Source organism: Perognathus longimembris, chromosome 4 (genome assembly GCF_023159225.1).
Source record: "Perognathus longimembris pacificus isolate PPM17 chromosome 4, ASM2315922v1, whole genome shotgun sequence".
NCBI classification, from domain to species: Eukaryota; Metazoa; Chordata; class Mammalia; order Rodentia; family Heteromyidae; genus Perognathus; species Perognathus longimembris.
The window spans coordinates 20,426,475-20,446,139 of NC_063164.1; the positions used below are offsets into that span (position 1 = coordinate 20,426,475).

The following is a 19,665-nucleotide window of genomic DNA, read 5'->3' on the forward strand; positions in this document are numbered from 1 at the left end:
TATATGAATATTTGAAGTATCCATTTAAATGAACTTTAATCCTATTAAAATGGAAAAGGATTATTTTTCTATACTTCCTTCCATGAATGTTTGGACAAATCAACACTTACAGGAAAAAAAGAGAGTCAGCAGTGCCTACAGTCACTTGATTTCAATGTCTAGAAAAAACACTGTGTACCTGGTGCTTCTCTTTCTTCTCTAATTATATCAATTTTTCATATGAGGAAGGATTAAGAGAAAGATAATAAAATATGCAAAATATTCATTTGATGAATTTATAGGTTTTAACTCTTACTTTTCACAGAAGGAGATATTAAAGCTATGATTCCATTGTTTATGATCTTGATTGATAAACAAATTAAGGATGAGTAAACCACATAGCTGGGTGTGCTGGTGAGAACATTTTCTGAAACAATTAGATCACAAGGCCTAATTCTGACAAATTTACAATATGATGTCAGGGTTGCTAGGTGATGATGAGTGGAAGTAAAGCTAATTGGTGGAGGTAGATGGCTGGTGATATGATATTTGGAGTGGAGATTCACTTTGACTTCTTCCTCTACCCCCCTTTTCTCTGCTTCCTGGCTGCTAAAATGTGAGCCACTCTGCTCTGCCACAGGCTACTACCTACCTAGATGGATTGGATTAAAATAAATCCCTCCTCCCTCAATTGTTTCCATCAAATACTATTTAAAAGTAAATGACAAAAGTTGCAAGCATTCAGACTCCTCAAATTAAAAGTATTCTTATCCCTAGAAAACAACAATGTCAGAAGAATGTGGCAATAAAAGTGGTAAAAGAGAGGAATGTCCCCTAAGGATCTAACATGACATACCTTAGTTCTCTGACAATGGTACTACGATGCAGAATGCAATGGTAGATAGCCATGTACCAGCCATCTGAAGTATAAAGATTCTACCCTGGGACCTAGATGAGATAGTTTGCCCTGGATAGTTTGCCTTATGTGTTATACGGATAGAATTATTTATTGTGTTCCCTATTACTTACAAAAGTGTTTGATTTGAAAAATAAACTGTTGACCACAGATAAGATTTAAAGTCTTTGGTACAAAAAGGAATGGGAAAATGGGAAGATTATCAAAACAGTGACTCAAGCACAAAAAGTGTGTATCAGGAGTTGATTTGTAATTAGAGGCTTTGAAATTCAGTTACATAGCTACTGAATCTCATCAGGTCCAAGGTAAAGAGGGTGGATTGATTAGAACTTTTTCCTTATGGTCTTAGTTGCTCCTTGGACACTGTTTCTCAGTCCAATTGCAGTACAAGTGCAGAACTACTTGCTAAAATGCAGATTCTAAAGCCTCACTCCACATACATAAAATGAAAGTAATTTAGGGTGGACATAGAGTTAGCATTATTCATAAGCTCCCTGATGGTTCCTATTCACTCTAAAATGTAAGCCTTATTGCAGTAGGTAGGAAAGAAACAGACATCTAGAAAGTTACTTGCATATAAATTGCAAATAAATACATCACTTTTGCAAGACTTAGACTTTTGTTTTCAAAGAAATTAGGGACTGTCTTCATTAATTTCTGAGTAATTTTAATCATCTTTGTATCAGATTATACAAATGTGTTCATCATGTTCTGAACACAATAGAAATGTTATGTTAGACCAACAGCTGTATGTATTAGTTTAGCAAATTTTATGGTATCAAAGTTTTCCCTAATAAGACAGAAAGATTAAAATGTTCCAGGCACTGGTAGCTCAAACTTGTAATACAAGATACATGGGAGGCTGTAATTGGAGGACTGAGTCTCTTCTTATTTCTAATTAACCACCAAAAACTGAGAAGTGGAGCTATTGCTCAAGTTCTGGAGTGCCAGTGTAGAGTGAGAAAGCTATGGGACAGAACCTAGGTCCTAACTTCAAACCCCAGCAGCAACACACACACACACACACACACACACACACACACACACACACACAACAATAGAGAGACAGAGACAGAGAGATAGAGAAAGACAGAGAAACAGAGAGACAGAGAGAGAATGCCATCTTTGAAAACAGCATAATCCAAAAGAGTAGTCACAAGCTAAGTGTTATTCCTCTAAAAGCATTAGACCAGATCTAACCCTTCAAACAGGAATCTTAAATTTATTGAGGCAAAGGACAGTACATTCATATTTAAGTTATAAGTGTTAGCTGTGAGTTACTAATGACTGTCAAAACTTCAGACTTACTACTCAAAATCAGGCCCATGTTCCAACTCAACAGATCTATAAGAAATGGAAATCCAGGCTCCACGTCAGTGTTGGTTAAACAAAATCTGTATTTTTATACAATATTTAAGTCACTCAATGGTGGGTTTAAGTTTAAGAAGCAGTGTTGTGGCTGGGAATATGGCCTAGTGGCAAGAGTGCTTGCCTTGTATACATGAAACCCTGGGTTCGATTCCCAAGCACCACATATATAGAAAACAGCCGGAAGTGGCACTGTGGCTCAAGTGGCAGAGTTCTAGCCTCGAGCAAAAAAGAAGCCAGGGACAGTGCTCAGGCCCTGAGTGCAAGGCCCAGGACTGGCAAAACAAAACAAAACAACCTGCCTTCTGCCAGAAACTGCCAAGACAAAACTGACCTGAATGAATAATTTTACTTAGTGTGGCACAAGTCTTGTATGGATCATAGCAGTTAAGATTCTTTCATTCCTTTAAGAATTAGTTCTTGGGACTGGGGTTTAAACCAGCAACCCTTGATATTTAGGAGGCAGAGATCAGGTAAATGATGTTCCTGGCCAGCATGGATTGGTGGGTTGGGGAAGAAAAAGTTCCTGAGACTGCAGCTCAACTACTGGTTGGGCATGTTGCTGTATTACCTATCATTTCAGTGTGGTAAGGAAGAATAAATAGACTTGTAATCCATTCTAGCCTGAAGAAGAAAAGAGACTTTATCTCAAAAACAAAACAAAAACAACAATCAGAAGATACAGGGATGAAAGAGTGGCTTAAGAGGTAGAATAATTGTCTAGCAAAAGCTACACTACTCTTATATTTCAACATTCTACAAACTTTCCATACACACATAAAAGAATCTAAATACCAATCAATTCCTTCCCAAGTGTGTGTGTTAGAAGGTATTCTACCTTAGCACACAGATAGGTAGACACAGGTATACCCATGCAGATCTACAATGACAGTCTTAATCATGGAAGTTTCTTAATAAAAGCTGCTGAACAGATGGATGAAGGAAAAATGCATCTGTATCATGAGGCCAATTGTTGAAACAACAGTACAAGGTGAGAGTTAAAACCAGATTGGCATAGTAGGTTCTGGATTAAGGACTTGAGGGAGTCTTTGGGCATGGAAAACCGCACTCCGGAGAAACTCCAAAATAGTCCAGTTACTGTGGTATCAGACATTCTGTCTCTTTTGTGTGATGCAAGAATGACCTCAAGAGTTTTGCAATATAATATATTGAAATGAAGGTCTTATTATACAAGATAAAGGACCTATTCAGTGAAAACATCTTTGTAAGTAGTGAGCCAAACCTGTGGCTAGGAAGAAAAGAAAAACAAAAAGAGCATTTATTTAAATCGTCATATACAGTAAGCACATTTTATAAACTTTTAGTTCATAAGACTTCTTGGATATGCTTGAGACAAAGTTTTGAGGATCTTTAATAGCTTTAAAAGACATTATTATTCAGATGATTTTCAAAAGTGAGTAGTGGTTTTTGATACATGATAAATAACATACTTTGGAGACTTTTACCTGGTATATTTTTGCTTTTGGGCCTGGTGTATTTTGTAGACCGGTTTCTTCAACGTATCTGTTTTCAAATGTACAAACACAACTGTGTTGGTGTGTAAACACATCCTGACTTGGAGTTGAGAGTCCCCATGTTTTACTATGTGGTTATAACACAGCAAGATAGTAACCCTGCCTATGTTCACTTCTCTGTCCTCTATATGGGGGGGGGGGGTCTTGCAGCATTCTCACCATTTGTAAGGTGGGCAGGCAGGTCTCTTCACCTGGCTTGTCTTAGTAAGAGATTTCTTTTGTTGCCAATCACACCAATCAGATAATACAAACATGGTATTATGTAGTAAATAATATGGGAAAAATGTGCTTGTCAATATCTATTTCACTCCCAAATGTGAGAGCTTTGGTTAATCATGGTATTTCATTTCACGCCTTTATCCTATGCTGCATTTAAGTAGATTTTGGTAATAAGGTTTTTCCTTACATCTTCCTATAAGCAGCTTGCAATACACAGGCATAATAAATTAGAAAATTGTATTTTCTGCTAAATTCTCTAGTGAACTTAACTACAAAGAAGCAGCTGGGGCTTTATTGCCTACAACTTCCTTTGTAATTTCCCTCATAGTTCTAGCTAACGATGAATACATTTATATTTTATTTTGTTCTAATTAAGTAGAAAAGAAAAACAGAGCCAGAGAATGTCATGCTTCAGACTTAAAGCATTACTGTTATAATTGTCAGGCAATCAATTAAGTGATTTTTTGGAAAGATTTAATCCCTCTTTTTGTTCTGTTTCTCAGTTCCCTTGGTTGTTTCCTTATAAATGGGATTTTTCTCCTACTTCTCAGAGAAATGATTCATCCACTGCAGAGATAAGCAGCAAATAGATTAGTGTTGACATTTAAATGTAGTGCCAATGGGAATACTTTTCAGATTTCCAATCTATCAATCAATTTTAGAGTCTACCTTTAGATTCATCCTCTTTATCAAGAATCACTACAGTTTAAGGGCCATAAGGCATTAAACTGGGGAAAGTACATTAAGATGATTCACAGTAGACCTCCACAGAGAATTAAGATTTCTAATATGGGATACACAGGCAATATTTTTCATTACTTTTCAGTTACTTAGAACCCATGTGATTCTAAGCACTGCACATGTATTTTAAAGTAGAGATCCAAGATTTTCATTTGAGGTGTTTATCATATATTACACCATAAAATGTAGTAATGTAGATGTGGTCACTTCATATTTATGCATTAAGCTACACAGTTCTGAGAGGTGAATCTTTTCCAATGAATCAGAAAAAAAGTAAGAAAAAAAGAAAGATAGAGAAAGAGAAGGAAGAAAGAAATAAAGAAAGAGAAAAGAAAGGAAAGAAGGAGGGAAGGATTTTATCTTGGGATGCACTAAATTATAGGAATTGAAAATTTCCTCTAATTGTCAATAATCATCATCCAAAAAGTTTAAAAGACTGAATGAAAAATCCTTCACAACTTTAAATAAAAAATGTTAGTATAGATGATCTGACATGAACATTTTGTGCTGTTGTGCTCTTACAAATAATTCTATCCTAATATTCTCATAATAAGGAAGTAGAGTACCAAAATTATAATTACAAGATTTGGAAAAAGCACAAGCAAGTCATCTTTTCTTAATCTTAAAACCACCCACACTTTATGGTGGTACAGAATTCATCTATTATGTGGTACGCACTGTTCTGTGACTGTAATAATACAAGTCAAAAAATAATTAAAATAAAAATACCCTTCTGCCCTTGAGCTGTTCATGGTTTTATTATACTTCCAACATTAAACATAATGATTGAGTTCAAAAGCACATCTCTGTGTACACTCATTGTTTACAAAGGGAAGGTCTGACAGATTAGTTCTGCTTGGTTCAGTTTGTGAGAGCATCACCAAGCAAATGAGGTCTAAATGGAGACTTCCAAGATGGGTAAAGGAAACGTATTACTGCCTATAAAAGGGGGTACAGAGTGTTACAAATTATTTTTTCAGAAGCTTAAGAATGTATTCTGCCATTCAAATTTTGGTTTCATCGTGGCTTTTGTTATGCTTGTGGTCATAACAGGCTGCCAAAAGCAACTGTAGAATCCTTTCTGTAATCCTTTCTGAAACTGTAGAATGCATTTCTCTCATCAGGTAGGAGAGGACAAAAGTCACAATTCACCAGGTCAAGGAGGAATGCGACAGGTTTATTGGATTAGGTTATTCTGAAGACTGCTGTGGGTGGATAGGTGTTGAATACAGCACAAAATTGTGATGCAGAAGAAACCATGAGGTGCTGGGGACTAACTCCTCAGAAAACCCATGACTGAAATGTAGCAACTTTAAGACCTTAAAATATTAGGGACATACAATAAGAACTTTGCTTTTGTTCTTAGATTAAAAACCAGAGCTAAGAAAATCATTATCCTCAAAAGCAAAAGGGCTCAGAATGATGGCTAAATTAGAGAAAATAAAAGTGATTAAATAAGTAAAAGCATGACATGTAGGTCTTCATAATCAATTAGCCAAAAGATGGCTTTTCATGATGGAATAATTAAAATGCAGTGATGGAAGAATTTAGGTCATTTTCCTGATATGAAAGTATGGCAAAAGTAATTTTTAAATTTCCTTTAATTTGATAAGAATTTCTAGTCTCTGAAGATTACTTTATCTCAAGTATTTCACACATTAGAATTGTTTATTTTCAATATGAGTTAGCAATCCAATTTTTATTCAATCAAGCAATCAGCTCTATTTTCTATGTACTGATTTCAAGATTGGTATTTCATTTTCTCAGCTGAGCAAAATAACATTTAACAGAGATATTAGCAAGTACTTTGCTCAGTTCACCATGTATCTGTAATATATCTATAAAGTGAGACATTATTTTGGTGTAACACACCTCAGTGTTTTTACTGAATGCTTCTGTATTATCTATAATGCTACTATTCAAAATTAAATGTATTCTAGTTTTTCAAATGCTTGAGTGATCATTTTTTTAGTCATTGAGTTCCTCATAAAATTCCACTGCTCTGATTATGGGCTTGGTAATCTAAGGATACTAATTTGAAAAGCTGTATGAGCGTGTGGCCAGGATAGTAGCTGTGAAATAATTGCAAGGAAATCCTTTACAACAGACTTATTTTCATCTAGTAAACTCTTCCCCAATGGTTACCATGCATGTATTGAATGTGATAAGTATTAAAAAAATGCATGTGGATTAAAATATCTTTGAAATAATTAAAGTCTAGATATCCTAGAAGTTTAATAAACATAAAGATGATGCTTTTACAGTAGTGCTTTTCTGCTTATGAAAAGGCCTAGATTGTAAAATGAAGGCAAGTAACCTGATAGGGTTTCATAATATGCTAAGTGACCTTCTTTGTTTTCCTGCGCTATGCCCTCAGTGATATATATATATATATATTTTTTGGCCAGTCGTGGGCCTTGGACTCAGGGCCTGAGCACTGTCCCTGGCTTCTTCCCGCTCAAGGCTAGCACTCTGCCACTTGAGCCACAGCGCCGCTTCTGGCCGTTTTCTGTATATGTGGTGCTGGGGAATCGAACCTAGGGCCTCGTGTATCCGAGGCAGGCACTCTTGCCACTAGGCTATATCCCCAGCCCATCAGTGATATTTTATAAGAGATTTTCTCTATACTTGTGATTTGGGTAAGAAAAGGGTATTCAGATTGTGTGAGTAATTTGTCCAAAGTCAAATGTCTAGACACCAAACCAATTCTGATTTTAAGCCAATTCTTTCTTCAGTTCCTGTGTCATGAAAATCAGAACTGTTATATATGTTTGTGTGCATACATATATATATATACATGTACACATACATATGTGAATATATATGACAAACATGTTTGTGTGCATATATGCACACATATACATATGAGATTATGTTTCAAGTCTAGAGTTATATTAAAGAATGATTTCAATGGGGAGAGATGAACCCCAAATATTGAATCTATTCTGTGACACATGTAAACCTGCATTTTTCCACATTATTTCTGATTAGTTAGGCGAATCTTCTTCAACTGTCAACCAAAAGAGGACAAACCATCAAAGAAGCTATTTTTATGACAAGTGCAAATTCATCTGAGAGTACTTTGGGGGAATGATGAAGTATATATGATTAACTTGATATTCCATGAAGATTACCAACAAAACATCTAATGAACTAGGCATAATTTCATGGGTGTGTATAATGCATTCTTATTCTTAAAATATTTTGAAATGTTTTTTCAGGTAACAGTGTAGAAACACAGATTTCATTGTAGATTTCATTGTTGTTTTGTTTTTAATTCTGTCCTGTAAGCAGTTCAGTTAGGTTTCATTAGATTTTGATTAAGGCCTTGACAATTTTTCATAGATGTTGATTTCCTTGAGATACATTTTCTTGACTTTATTACCTTACTGAACCTGTATTCCCACAATTAATTAATAATATTAATAAATACAGTTACTCTTTGCTTTAAATATACCAAACACTAGTATGTCATAATTATACAATTGCAAACCATAAAATTTTAAATGTTGTATTAACACCTCATGTATAGGAAGGATTAACTGATGATTATAAGTGTAAAAGTCTTTCAAAGGCTTCATATAGCCTGTATGCCTATCATTGGTCTACAATGCTATCCTGACATTTAATATTGGACAATAAGAGTCTTTTTAGAGATTGTTGCTGCCTTTCTGATATGAGTTTGAAAAATGAATGTACAAAAATCAACGAAGAGCTAAGTACTTCAGGTTGTAGTTTATTTTGTTTTCTTTTTGAGCAAGACTTTGGAGTCAGGAAATAACAGTAATAATATACTGACACTGTGGTTACAATGTTCCCAGCACTTTACTGTAACCATGTCCTTTGAGTCTCATAACAGCACAAGAAATTTATGAAGGGCAGGTAATCATGACCTACCAGTGACTTAAAAAGAAAATGGCCCCAGGGTTAGAAAGAGGTTGCAGAGAAAAAGATTGAAGCCTAAGAATGATGGGCTTTTCCCCCCACTGTCTTTGGGTCTGGCTTTCTGTTTCCCAGTGTTGGTTTTCTTGGTATACAATAAACATCCTTATGTATTTCCCTTACCTTCACTTCTACCTCCAGAGACTTTTACCCTTTTGGCCTCTCCACTTCCTAGGAATCTCAATGTAATAACCTGTGTCTAGTTTTTCTGACAGGCAGATACATATTTCTTCAGTGCTTTTAGTGAGAAAATCCTTAAGTTACAAATCATAATTGCCTTTTTCTTAAGGTGTGAGCGATAATAGTGAGAAATGGGAGAACCATGGTATGCTTCTGTAAATACTTTATTTCATAAAAAGAAGAAACACTGATACTTTATTTCTTCTTTTTATGAAATAAAGAAGGAAAAGTAAACAAAACTGACCTAGAAACCTCATTCCATTCCTTGGAAGAACTAGGTAAGGAGTTTGTAGGCTAATTCTTGGTATCCATGGAGCAGTACGACTAAGACTCTGTCTCACAAGTCTACCTGATCACATGATGCTGCTATTTAAGACCCACTCACCTGAAATTCTGGATGCTAACCCTCTATCAGTTCAACTCCTTCACTCTCCCTTGCTTAAATTTGCTTTAAGATTCACACAAAACTGCTTCAGGCACCATTGGAAGATCAATTCCAATGAAGACCCTGCGACCCCTTTTTCAGTCCTTGGCATCTGCTTTTGGAACTAAATGCATTTGGATTGATTTTGGAGCACAAGTGTCTGTTAATAGTTGGTATGGTTTGAGAAAGGAGTGCTGTCTTATACTTGGAGAGAGAAATTCTAACTTATTGCTTCATGTTGTGGAGAACAGCCTTTGGAAGGAAAGGATGCCAAGGATGGTATGCATCTTGCAGGTAACATTTGCGCTTCTTTCAATCATGCACTGAGAGTGCTAGATGAGATAAGCTCATGTGCTTTGAGTGTAAAATGTCGTAGCTTCCAGAGATAACTTGTTACTTATACAAAGTTGTCTTACCCTTTCTCCACAATAAATAAGTTTCTAGTTTTAGCTACATGCTTTGGGCTTGCTACAGAGTTGGTCTTAAGAAAGGTTACAATTTGGAAATTTTGAGACACCTGAGCTACATGCTTGTTTCCAGACACACAAAGGGAAAATCAACACATGCAAAAATAACAACCACAGTGATAAAATAATAAGAAAAGCAAACTAAACTAAATATCTATACAAATAAAACAAGCCATATAACTACATTAAAAAAATAACAAACTGCAGTAAACTAAACTGGAAGGTGTGAGAATGTTGAAACTGCAGATTTCTGAGGAAGATAGGATCATAGAATCATTACTACAAATTTGTTAAGGCATATCTATGTACATATACACACATACACATTAATTAGATTTAGATTATATGATGAAGGAAAAGTAAAAATGATAGGTAGAAATAAATACAAGCTGACCGCTTTTTGACTTTAAGTTTTAGCAACTAGATGAGTGTCACAAAATGAGCTGCCTCTAGCAGTGGGAAGTCTTCAAGGTCCTGTGCAGAGTTTGAGCAGAGATGGAGACTGACCACAGAGATGTGACAGCTGAAATGACCATGGCAATATGGCAGCTGGGATGGATCACAGAATTTGGAACTAAGGCACGGAATGTCTGTGGCCCTCTGACCCTGAGACAGAGAAGGCATTGAGGAGTGGTAGGAATTATATTCCTTGGCTCTTTGAGCCACAATGTGTGGCAAAACACCTTTAACCAACGAAACTTTTAAGAATCTTTATCTTCATTTTGTGGCTGGAATTAGTTTGGGGAGTATGGAGGCAAGCCAGAAACTTCATTTCAGGCAAGATTCAAGTGATTCAAAATTAAGAAGTGTTCTGGGTGCCAGTGGTTCACGCTCCTATTAATAACTACTCTGGAGGCTGATATCTAGAAGGTGATAGCTCAAGCAGAAAAGTCTGCTAGACCTTCACTGCCAAAATAATAGCTAAAAGCTGAGCTGGAATTGTGGTGTAATTGTTCAAGTACCTAAAGGAGCATAGACAGAGGCTCCCATAAGTTACATAAAAAGAATTCTTATAAAACCTTAGGGAATGAATGTTCTTCTCTTTAGATTTGCTTATTTTAACTTAATAACCATCTACATGTGTTTTAGGCAACACGGCAACTCAGTTAAGTCAGTCATCCTCAGTTTTCCCACAGAACATAAGACCACAGTTATCCCCAGCTGTCAAAAACCTTGTAGGTAAAATTAAATTACAAGAAGATTAACTTGTTACATTTCCTTTTTCCCCACACCTGAATCTTTTTTTTTTTGCCTTTTTACTCTTTCTAGAGACTAATCCAATTTATTTCTAACAATATTTACTTCGAGAAACAGAAATATCTAATTTAAAACAATCCCTTTGAGGAAGGAAGAAATCAAATGCACAAAACAATGGACTGAGATGTTCTTTCCTGATTATGCTATTCTGTGTTTCTAACTTTGCAAAACAAGTAAATGAAAGACCTGATTATAATAGTAGTTACATTAGGCAAATTGAAGTATCCTGTTTTACAACCATAACCTGCACTAAGCAGGTCTTCTGGGAGATATAGTCTTTTCATCATGTAGACCTTCATTTGAGGGCACCTCTGCTTCTTCTTACCTGTGTGATGCTGGACTATTTGGGTAATACCAGAATAGCAGCTTATTGAATTTGTAAACTGTAGGGATTGAAAAAACCTACCCATTTCACAGGACTTTAAGTGTAAGTGTTCAATTTAGGTTTGTCATTATTGTAATTGATCTGAGGAAGGATACACCTTTGCTAGGCCTGTTTTGGATAGTTCTTTCCCCCCTTTGCCAATGAGTACACTTAGAAACAATGAGCCTCGTTTTAAAGGGAGTCTGTGGTTTATATTGTTGAAAACAATTTAATGCATTCTTTTATTGAAGAATTTAGTTTTTTTTTTTGGTGTGTGTTTAGAAGACACAGGGCAAGATTAAACAAAGAATTTTTTTTAAAAAAGAGTTAAACTGTTTCTTAAAAAGCTTGACTGACTTTTAAGTACTTTTGATTCCTGATCAGTGGAGGTTTTGAAGTCAGACAGAGTGGGTGGATAGGTGTAGAAAATGACACATGATGGGTAAACTGCTATTCTATGAATGAATGTGCAGATCTGGGGAAGTGGAAGATTGAACCCCATTTGTGGGTGAGTAGAAGACTGAACCACTATCCAGAGAAACACACATGTAGGGGCTTTTTTGGTTTTATTTTATTTTTTTCTTTGTGCTCTTACTGAGGCTTAAACTCAGGGCCTCACCTTCTACTTTAGCTATATCATTTTTGAACTCAAGTTGGGAGATCTACCATGTGAGCCACAAAACCAAATTCTGCTACTTGCTGTTGACTTGCAGATCAGGTTCTCATAGGCTTTTCTGCTGTGGGATGCCTTTGAAATTTGATTCTCAAATCTCAGCTTCCCCAGTAGTTAGAATTGCAAATAAGCCACAAGTGCTAGGCAGATAGGAGATTTTTTTTTTAAAGCAACAACAAAAAGTTATAACTTAGTTGTAATTTAACTTCAAATTCTTATAAAGAACATTCTTTTGGCTTTTTAAATAGAACTGATACAAATAAGTATATTATAAACTGGATTTACCATAAGTTTGTGTCTGTATTTATACACCACCAAGTATGAGAAATATTGCCTATGACATAGGAAAGAACATATCCATTTGCTTTCTCAGAGCAGGGATGATAGAGATCAAGCAGAATGTTCTGCTTTCAGCCTTTTGCCTTGTTTCTGTGAGTTTGAGACAGTCTTCATCTATTTTTTCCTGCAAACTAGGTGCTTGTACTGTATATTTCATTGAAATCCTTTCATCTTGAAACTTTGGCAATTCTAAGAATTGTGAAACAAAATCTTTAAGGCTTTATACAGACATATTATGCACACACAAAAGTGGCTACTTTCCTCAGTAATAGTTTAAGGGCCATTTTAATTTTAAAATCACCTGAATGTAGTTTGGCATATATTTCATCTTGGCAACACTGTATTTAGAACTTAGAACCTTGGGATTGCTAGGCAGGTCCCACTAAACTACATTTTCAGCCCTAATTTTTCATGGATTAGTTTTGAGCTAAGGTACCCCTTCCTGTCCATATGTACTTTTGTAGGCTTTCTGATGTTGCTGAGATAAAAGGCACATGTCATCATTCCCAACTTCTTTCACTGACGTTTGTTTCCTAAGGCTCTTTATCCAAGCTCTCCTGAAATCATGATGTGCCCAATCTGAGTTGCCCATGTAGCTATGATGACATGATTGTGCTACCACACTCAGTTTTTGTTGAGTAGGGTCTTGCCATATGCCTATGCTAGTCTTGAAGTGTAAACATTGCAACCTCTGCCTCCCACATAGGTAGGATTACAAGTGGGAACCACTGGCACCTGGATATTTTATTTTTAACTAGGTGTCTAACTGATTCATAGTCAGGTGACTGTTGGAATTTGGGAACTATAGACGATCAATTTCGGAACTATTGATGATCAACAGTTAATAGTTCCCTTGTTAATGTAATGTACTAAAAGTATTTTATCAAAAATTTCTTTTACTATACTATTTGAAATAAAGATTTTAAAAAGAAAATGATGTCAAGGAATTTACCTGATTTCTTTTTACCTATGATTTTAAAGATCTAGATTGATTTGCACTAGAATAAGTGAAGTATTAATTGAAAACAAAATAAATAGGTGAATGACATTCATCAATCTTGCATACTAATATAATTTAACATATAAAATGTAACAGAAAAATTTTCCTCAGATAATCAACAATATCATTTCTCTTACTCCTTCTTTTGTTCTGACAATACTAAGGTTTGGACTCAGGGCCTCATATTTGCATGGTTATTTTCTCCAACTTGAGACATATCTTTAAACCTTCTTTGCTTTAGTATTCTGCATAGTTCCTTGTACTTTGCCCAGTTCTGGGCTTCTACTGCAATCTTTCTACTTATCCCTCTAGTAGCTAGGATTATATATATGTGAACCATAATGCCTTCTGGAGGCATTCTGGAGTTTGTGGCACAATACGTTCTCCAGGGCTAGTGGTATAGCTCAATTGGAATATGTGCCAAGCCTTGGATTCAATCCTGAGATGCAGAAGTAGAGTCAGAGAGATATAAACAGAGAGACAGACAGACTGACAGACACAGATATAGAGAGACAGAGACAGAGACAGAGAGACACAGAGATATGCCTCTGTGAGACATGCCTTCATTCCAATACTCAGAAAGTGGAGACAGGAGGATCTTGAGTTCTGCGATAGCCTGATGTATATTGCAAGATCCTGCCTCAACCAAAAATGAAGCAGATGAACAAAGAAAGAAATATCCCCCACAACTTGAAGCTCAATCAAATTGTAAAATAATATTTTTCACACAGCTATAATGAGTGCTTAACTCTTTAAATAACTTTGTTGCTGTAACCCTCAGCCAATACAATGCATTCACTGAGGTGTATGTGTCAGTACTTTTAGCAGACATTCATTATGGTGCGGGGAGCCTCACCTCGTCCTCTTCACCACTTCAAAGTCTTCCCATGTTGAGAAAGAAGCTTGCTCAGCTACTAGTCTCTCCGATGACACTATACATTCCAAACAAGCAACTTCTCTCAGCATTTTATTGACAAACCACTTTTATCAAAATGCCAGGGGCTATCTGGGTGCAATTCGGTGAAAGAGTGATTGGAAACTTACACTAGATCATTTGGGATTCCAAAGTAAATTCGCCTGAAAGCTTATTTAGTGTGAATGGGAGTTGCCACATAGCTTGATGGATGCCAGCCTGAAGAAGATTGATGATATAAAAAGAGGGGAACTCAGATCAGACTGCTGCAGGAGTGCAGCCATCAGATTTGATTAAAGATTATTACTAGGTTAGATGCTCTTTAGTGCTAGAATGCCAATGATTCTTACCTTCCCAAAGGGAAAAACAGTTTTATTGTGTTCACAAGGATAGCTTCATATATAGTGTTTATGTACGCACATGTGTATACCAGTGCCAACTCCTATGACACATTGTCCTAATCTAGATAACAGGATGTAATTGTCGAAAATGTTCTTATTTATGAGGATAGTGTTAGGTGAACAGCAATCAAAAGCACACAGTAGGAAAGATAGTCTGTTGGTATTCTCAAGGGATAATTTTCTGTTTCAAGGACTGGGTTCTTTGTTCAAGCTTCTAATCCTCATGTATTTTCTTATAACTTCCTTCTCTACATCTGCCTGGAAGGACTCAATATTTGACTTCTGAATTCTACATCTAGTTAATATTTGGTGAGGTCGGAATTAAAAGCTTAATTGAAATCTCATACTGCAGTGGCTTTGTTAGTTGTTTCTGAGTGGATGTAAATTTATTCTGAACTATATTGCATAATAAAGAGATACCTTCTGTAGATTCACCATATGCCTTTGGAAAATAATTAGCTTTTTATGTGATGAAGTTTGTCAGTTGCAAGATAGGGTTTCTTCTTCCAGCACCAGAATTCACAAAAGAAATTCCATATATTAACAAAATCTCTAAAATCTGCCCCTTGAATTTTGTAATAAGGAAAGCTACACACCATTTATGTTAGCTGCAAAGTGACCTGGACACATTGTAAAATCAAAACAATTATACTTTGTCCTCAGACATGACAGGGGATTTGCAGAAGTCTAGAAAAGTGGTAGAAATGGTGGTTATAGTTGGAGACATGAAGCTATTCTGAGAATTTTCACAATATTTATATTCCCAACATAGAATTAAGATCAAATTACTTATTTTATCTTGTTTTATATTTAGGAGACATAAGAAATAATTATACTTGTGACTTCAGTTTGTGAGTACTGTTATGTTTGTGTTTGTTTGCATGTATCTTATCTGGAAATTTCCTTAGAAGCCACTTGCTATGTTTCTCTCCATGAATTGCTCCACAATCTCCAATACTGATATAATTAAGAAAAACAAAATCTTTAACCCCAGAAACTCACAATGATGAATGACTTGCTCATTGTCAGGTACTTTACCCCAAGATGAATGTGCAGATGGAGTTAACTAGAAGGGCATAATAATATACTCATGAGTAACATCAGTAAAGTAGGGTAACTATTCACAGAATTGAAAGGTTTTAACTAATAAATATTTTCTGCAGCCCTTTTCCTGTAAACCTTGGCATTTATCTTGCATAATCTGTCAGGTGTAGTACTTAGACCTCCTGTTTCTTCAGGACTTGAACAAATAAAATACTGAATGTTATCTTAAACTGTGGCCAGATTATGACTTTTTAAAAAGCAAATTAGCTTAGATTCTCCCTCAAATATGAGATTGAAAATTAAGTTAACCTTGTTCTGTTATGCAATTAGATCATAATCTTTTGGTCTCTGTACCTGTTAATACTGGGGAGTAATAAAAATAAGGTTGATGATAATTTATCATGATTTCTAATAGTAAAACAGGAAAAGAAAAGGAAAACTTTGTCTTTGTTAACAGTATGGCTGGAGATAAGAAACAATTGGCTCTCATATTTTTCATTATTAATTGGTATTATCATTTATTTTTCCCTTTTAGTGAGCTATGTTGTAAATAATATTCTAATTAATTTGTAGCAAATATTCTTCAAAAGTTTTGAAATTTGATCCTTGCAAGAGTGAAAACATGATTATTTTACTATTCTTTCTTTTGTTTCTTCCCAGTTCAGTTGAATTGAAAATATGCTGAGACTTTATAAAATTCAGAAATGACTGACTTATCCTTTCTTCTTTTTAAATGATGCCACATTTGTCCAAACTAATTTATGCTTTGAGAGGTGTTGTTTCTTTTTGCATTTTTAGGTAATATAATTAAGCATTCAGTTTTTAAGATTTGACACTAAAATGACATAAAATGCACATATAGTAGTGTTATTCTCCAATTATATCTTTCTCTTTTCATTTTACAAAGTTTGTCTTTTTCAGAGAATGACAGTTAGTTAGTCACAGTCATGCTTAAGATACCTATACTTGACCAGGAACGTTGGAGACTACTATACACTGATTTCTTAATCTTTTTTCTTATGTTAAATATGAACATCTTCCCAGTACTCCTTTAAATCACGTCTCATTTATCTTCTTAAAACTGAGCATGCTCATTTTAAATACTTTTAATTACAGAAGTTGATAAAAGTAGAGTTAAACTGGCTAATGATTGATATGTGTACAGATGAAAAGTAAACATCACTAAACATGAATGTAACCCTCATCAACACAAAAGTGGACCATTTTTCTCAATATAAAAGGCTATCCCAAAAAGGGATTCCTTCTATAAAGATCTGTCTTTTTTAGGAACTTGAAAGGAACTTGAGCAATTTATAAATTTTGTTTATAAATTATGTACCTTAAGGACACTTTACTAAAACTTTATGTCTTATAAAACAGAATGGCCTTTGCAGAATGTAATATTAAAATGACAGTACTAAGGTTGATTGCTGCAGACTGTAAGACTTTGTGTATTAAGTGGTTACATCTTAATAATGTATTTAGAACATTGGTCCAATAACATAAAAATAGAGGAAAAACATCTGGAAATTTATCTCATTCAGTGTTCAGAGATAAAACGGTTAACATTCTTTTCATTATTTCCCATAGGTAAGTCCTTGTTCACACTGAAGTCTGATGGTAATTACATCCGGCATTTTTCCAAACTACTGTATAAAGAGGATGCTGAAGGCCATCACTATACAGCACACTGCAACATATGGACTCTTTTGTTCACCAATTCTGGCACACTTACAAAATATTCCCAAGAGTCCAGTTTTATTTCTGTCCAGGATGCTGGGTGCCATGGATCGGATATAAGCACATGTACATATAAACAGCAAGATTACAGTCAACAGACTCTGAAAGTTGAAAATGGCAGACATAGTGAGACCAGAGACACCCCAGCTCATCACCCTTCCTGCTTTGAGAGTTTTTAACCACTCAAAAGTGGTTGTTTAGGGCTGGGAATGTGGCTTAGCAGTACAGTGCTTGCCTAGCATGCACGAAGCCCTGGGTTTGATTTCCTCAGCACTACATTAAAAGAAAAGGCTGGAAGTGGCACTGTGGCTCAAGAGGTAGAGTACTAGCCTTGAGCAAAAGAAGCCAGTGACAGTGCTCAGACCCTGAGTCCAAGCCCCAGAGCTGGGGAAAAAAAAGTGGTTGTTTAAAACAAAAGAGTCCTGAGAATGTGTTAAAAAATATGGTGGAAAGCTAAGCAACTTGCTTGTGAGTCATAGCTGTAATCCTAGTTACTGAGGAGGCTGAGATCTGAATATCCCTGTTTGAAGTTAGCCCATGCACACAGATCCAAGAGACTCTTGTATAAGCTGGAAGTTGAGGTACAACTCAAGTGGTAGACAAAGTAGACTTGATGGAAAAAGTTAAGGAAGATTGCAAGGCTCTGAGTTCAAACTCTACTACCAGTAAAAGAATGTTAAGCAAATTGAAGGAATTATAAAGACAACTTGAAAATTACTTATTCATGTAAGCTTGAATATAATATTTTTAACTTAATGCTTTTCCATATAATTTTGGCAAAAATGATCTGTTTGAAAATTATTTGATGTGTTTTTGTATGTTAATATTGAATGAACTCAGTATTTTAGGATAAATTTTCTAATTTTAGCTAATTTTTCTTAAAGTGTTATTTCATTATGTTAATTTTAAAATTTTCATAATTGGTTTAAATCTCTCTCTCTCTCTCTCTCTCTCTCTCTTTGCTCTCTCTCTTTGTTGTTCATGTCATCATGGGACTTAAATTCAAGGCCTGGTCACTCTACTGGTTTCTGTTGTTGTTGTTTTGAGTTGAATTTTTCCCCCCCTTTATTGTCAAAGTGAATTACAGAGAGTTACAGTTTCATATGTAAGGCAATGGGTACATTTCTTGAGTCACTGCTCCACATCCAGTTTCTTGGTTGTTAATTGGAGATAAGAGTTGTAGAGTTTCCTGTCCAGACTGGCTTCGAATCCTGATTCATAGCTCTCCACCTCCTGAGTAGCTAGTATTACATGCTTGAGCAATCACTAGCAACTGGCTAATTATATTGTTAACTACTCAGGTAGGTTTCTAGAAGTAGATTCAAAAGCTCATAGATATAATGGGGTGAAGAAAGTAATCACACAAAAAATTGTTCATATTGAAAAAGTTCCCTGAGAACTGTAAAATCCCTTTTATAATGCAAGCACCAGATAATTTAGTAGAGGAGAATAAACAGTAGTTTATGGAAATTACCAATGTGTCCAATTCATATTATCCAAGATTAGCGAGCATGAAGGTATTCTAATGACAAGAGTCTGAATAAACAAAAGTATCTAGCAAATGAAACTGATTGGTGATTTTAGAAATAGTAGTAAATAGCCATTGTAGAACAGTTTGAGATAGTTTTGAAATTGGACATTCATTGCACTTTCACATGGATTACATATTGATTTACCATATATATCATATATAGTGTATATAGCATATATATGTATGTATATATATAAAACATTATATTAGTAACTAGAAAAGTTACTAAAAAGATAGTAGGATCATATTTCTTCTTAATAAAGCACCATTTGTCCTATCCTGAAGTATGTTCATTTGATAACAAACTAGAAAGGGACTGATATATTTAGTGGTCCAAAATATGCATATACAGATACAATACATTTACTCATTTCTCAAAAATTACTTGTAAGAGCTCTGTTTCATTTGCTGTATTTGCTACCAAAGGGGTATAATATGGGTATAGTTTGGGGAATTTTACCAGTTACTTCCAGCTTCTAATTTGATTGTTAGTATTTTTAAGCAGAATGTTGTATGCTATAAAATGAATACTTTGATACCCCAAATTGAAAAATAATACGCAATAGAGGTATTTCCCTAATACATTTCTATTGATGACTTATTTGTCTAGATGTACCATTCCTTATAACTAC

General features: G+C 35.2%; 2 protein-coding genes across 4 annotated transcripts in view; one reads left to right on the forward strand and one right to left on the reverse strand.

Moving 5' to 3' along the window:
- Positions 1-19,665, forward strand: part of Erbb4 (erb-b2 receptor tyrosine kinase 4) — a 975,681-nt gene that overhangs the window by 170,029 nt on the left and 785,987 nt on the right. The gene's annotated exons all lie outside the window — the stretch shown is intronic.
- Positions 16,782-17,649, reverse strand: LOC125350337 (protein kish-A-like). Its single transcript, XM_048344828.1, has one exon. It carries the CDS (start codon positions 17,625-17,627, stop codon positions 17,409-17,411), a length of 219 nt encoding a protein of 72 aa, XP_048200785.1. The 5' UTR covers positions 17,628-17,649; the 3' UTR covers positions 16,782-17,408.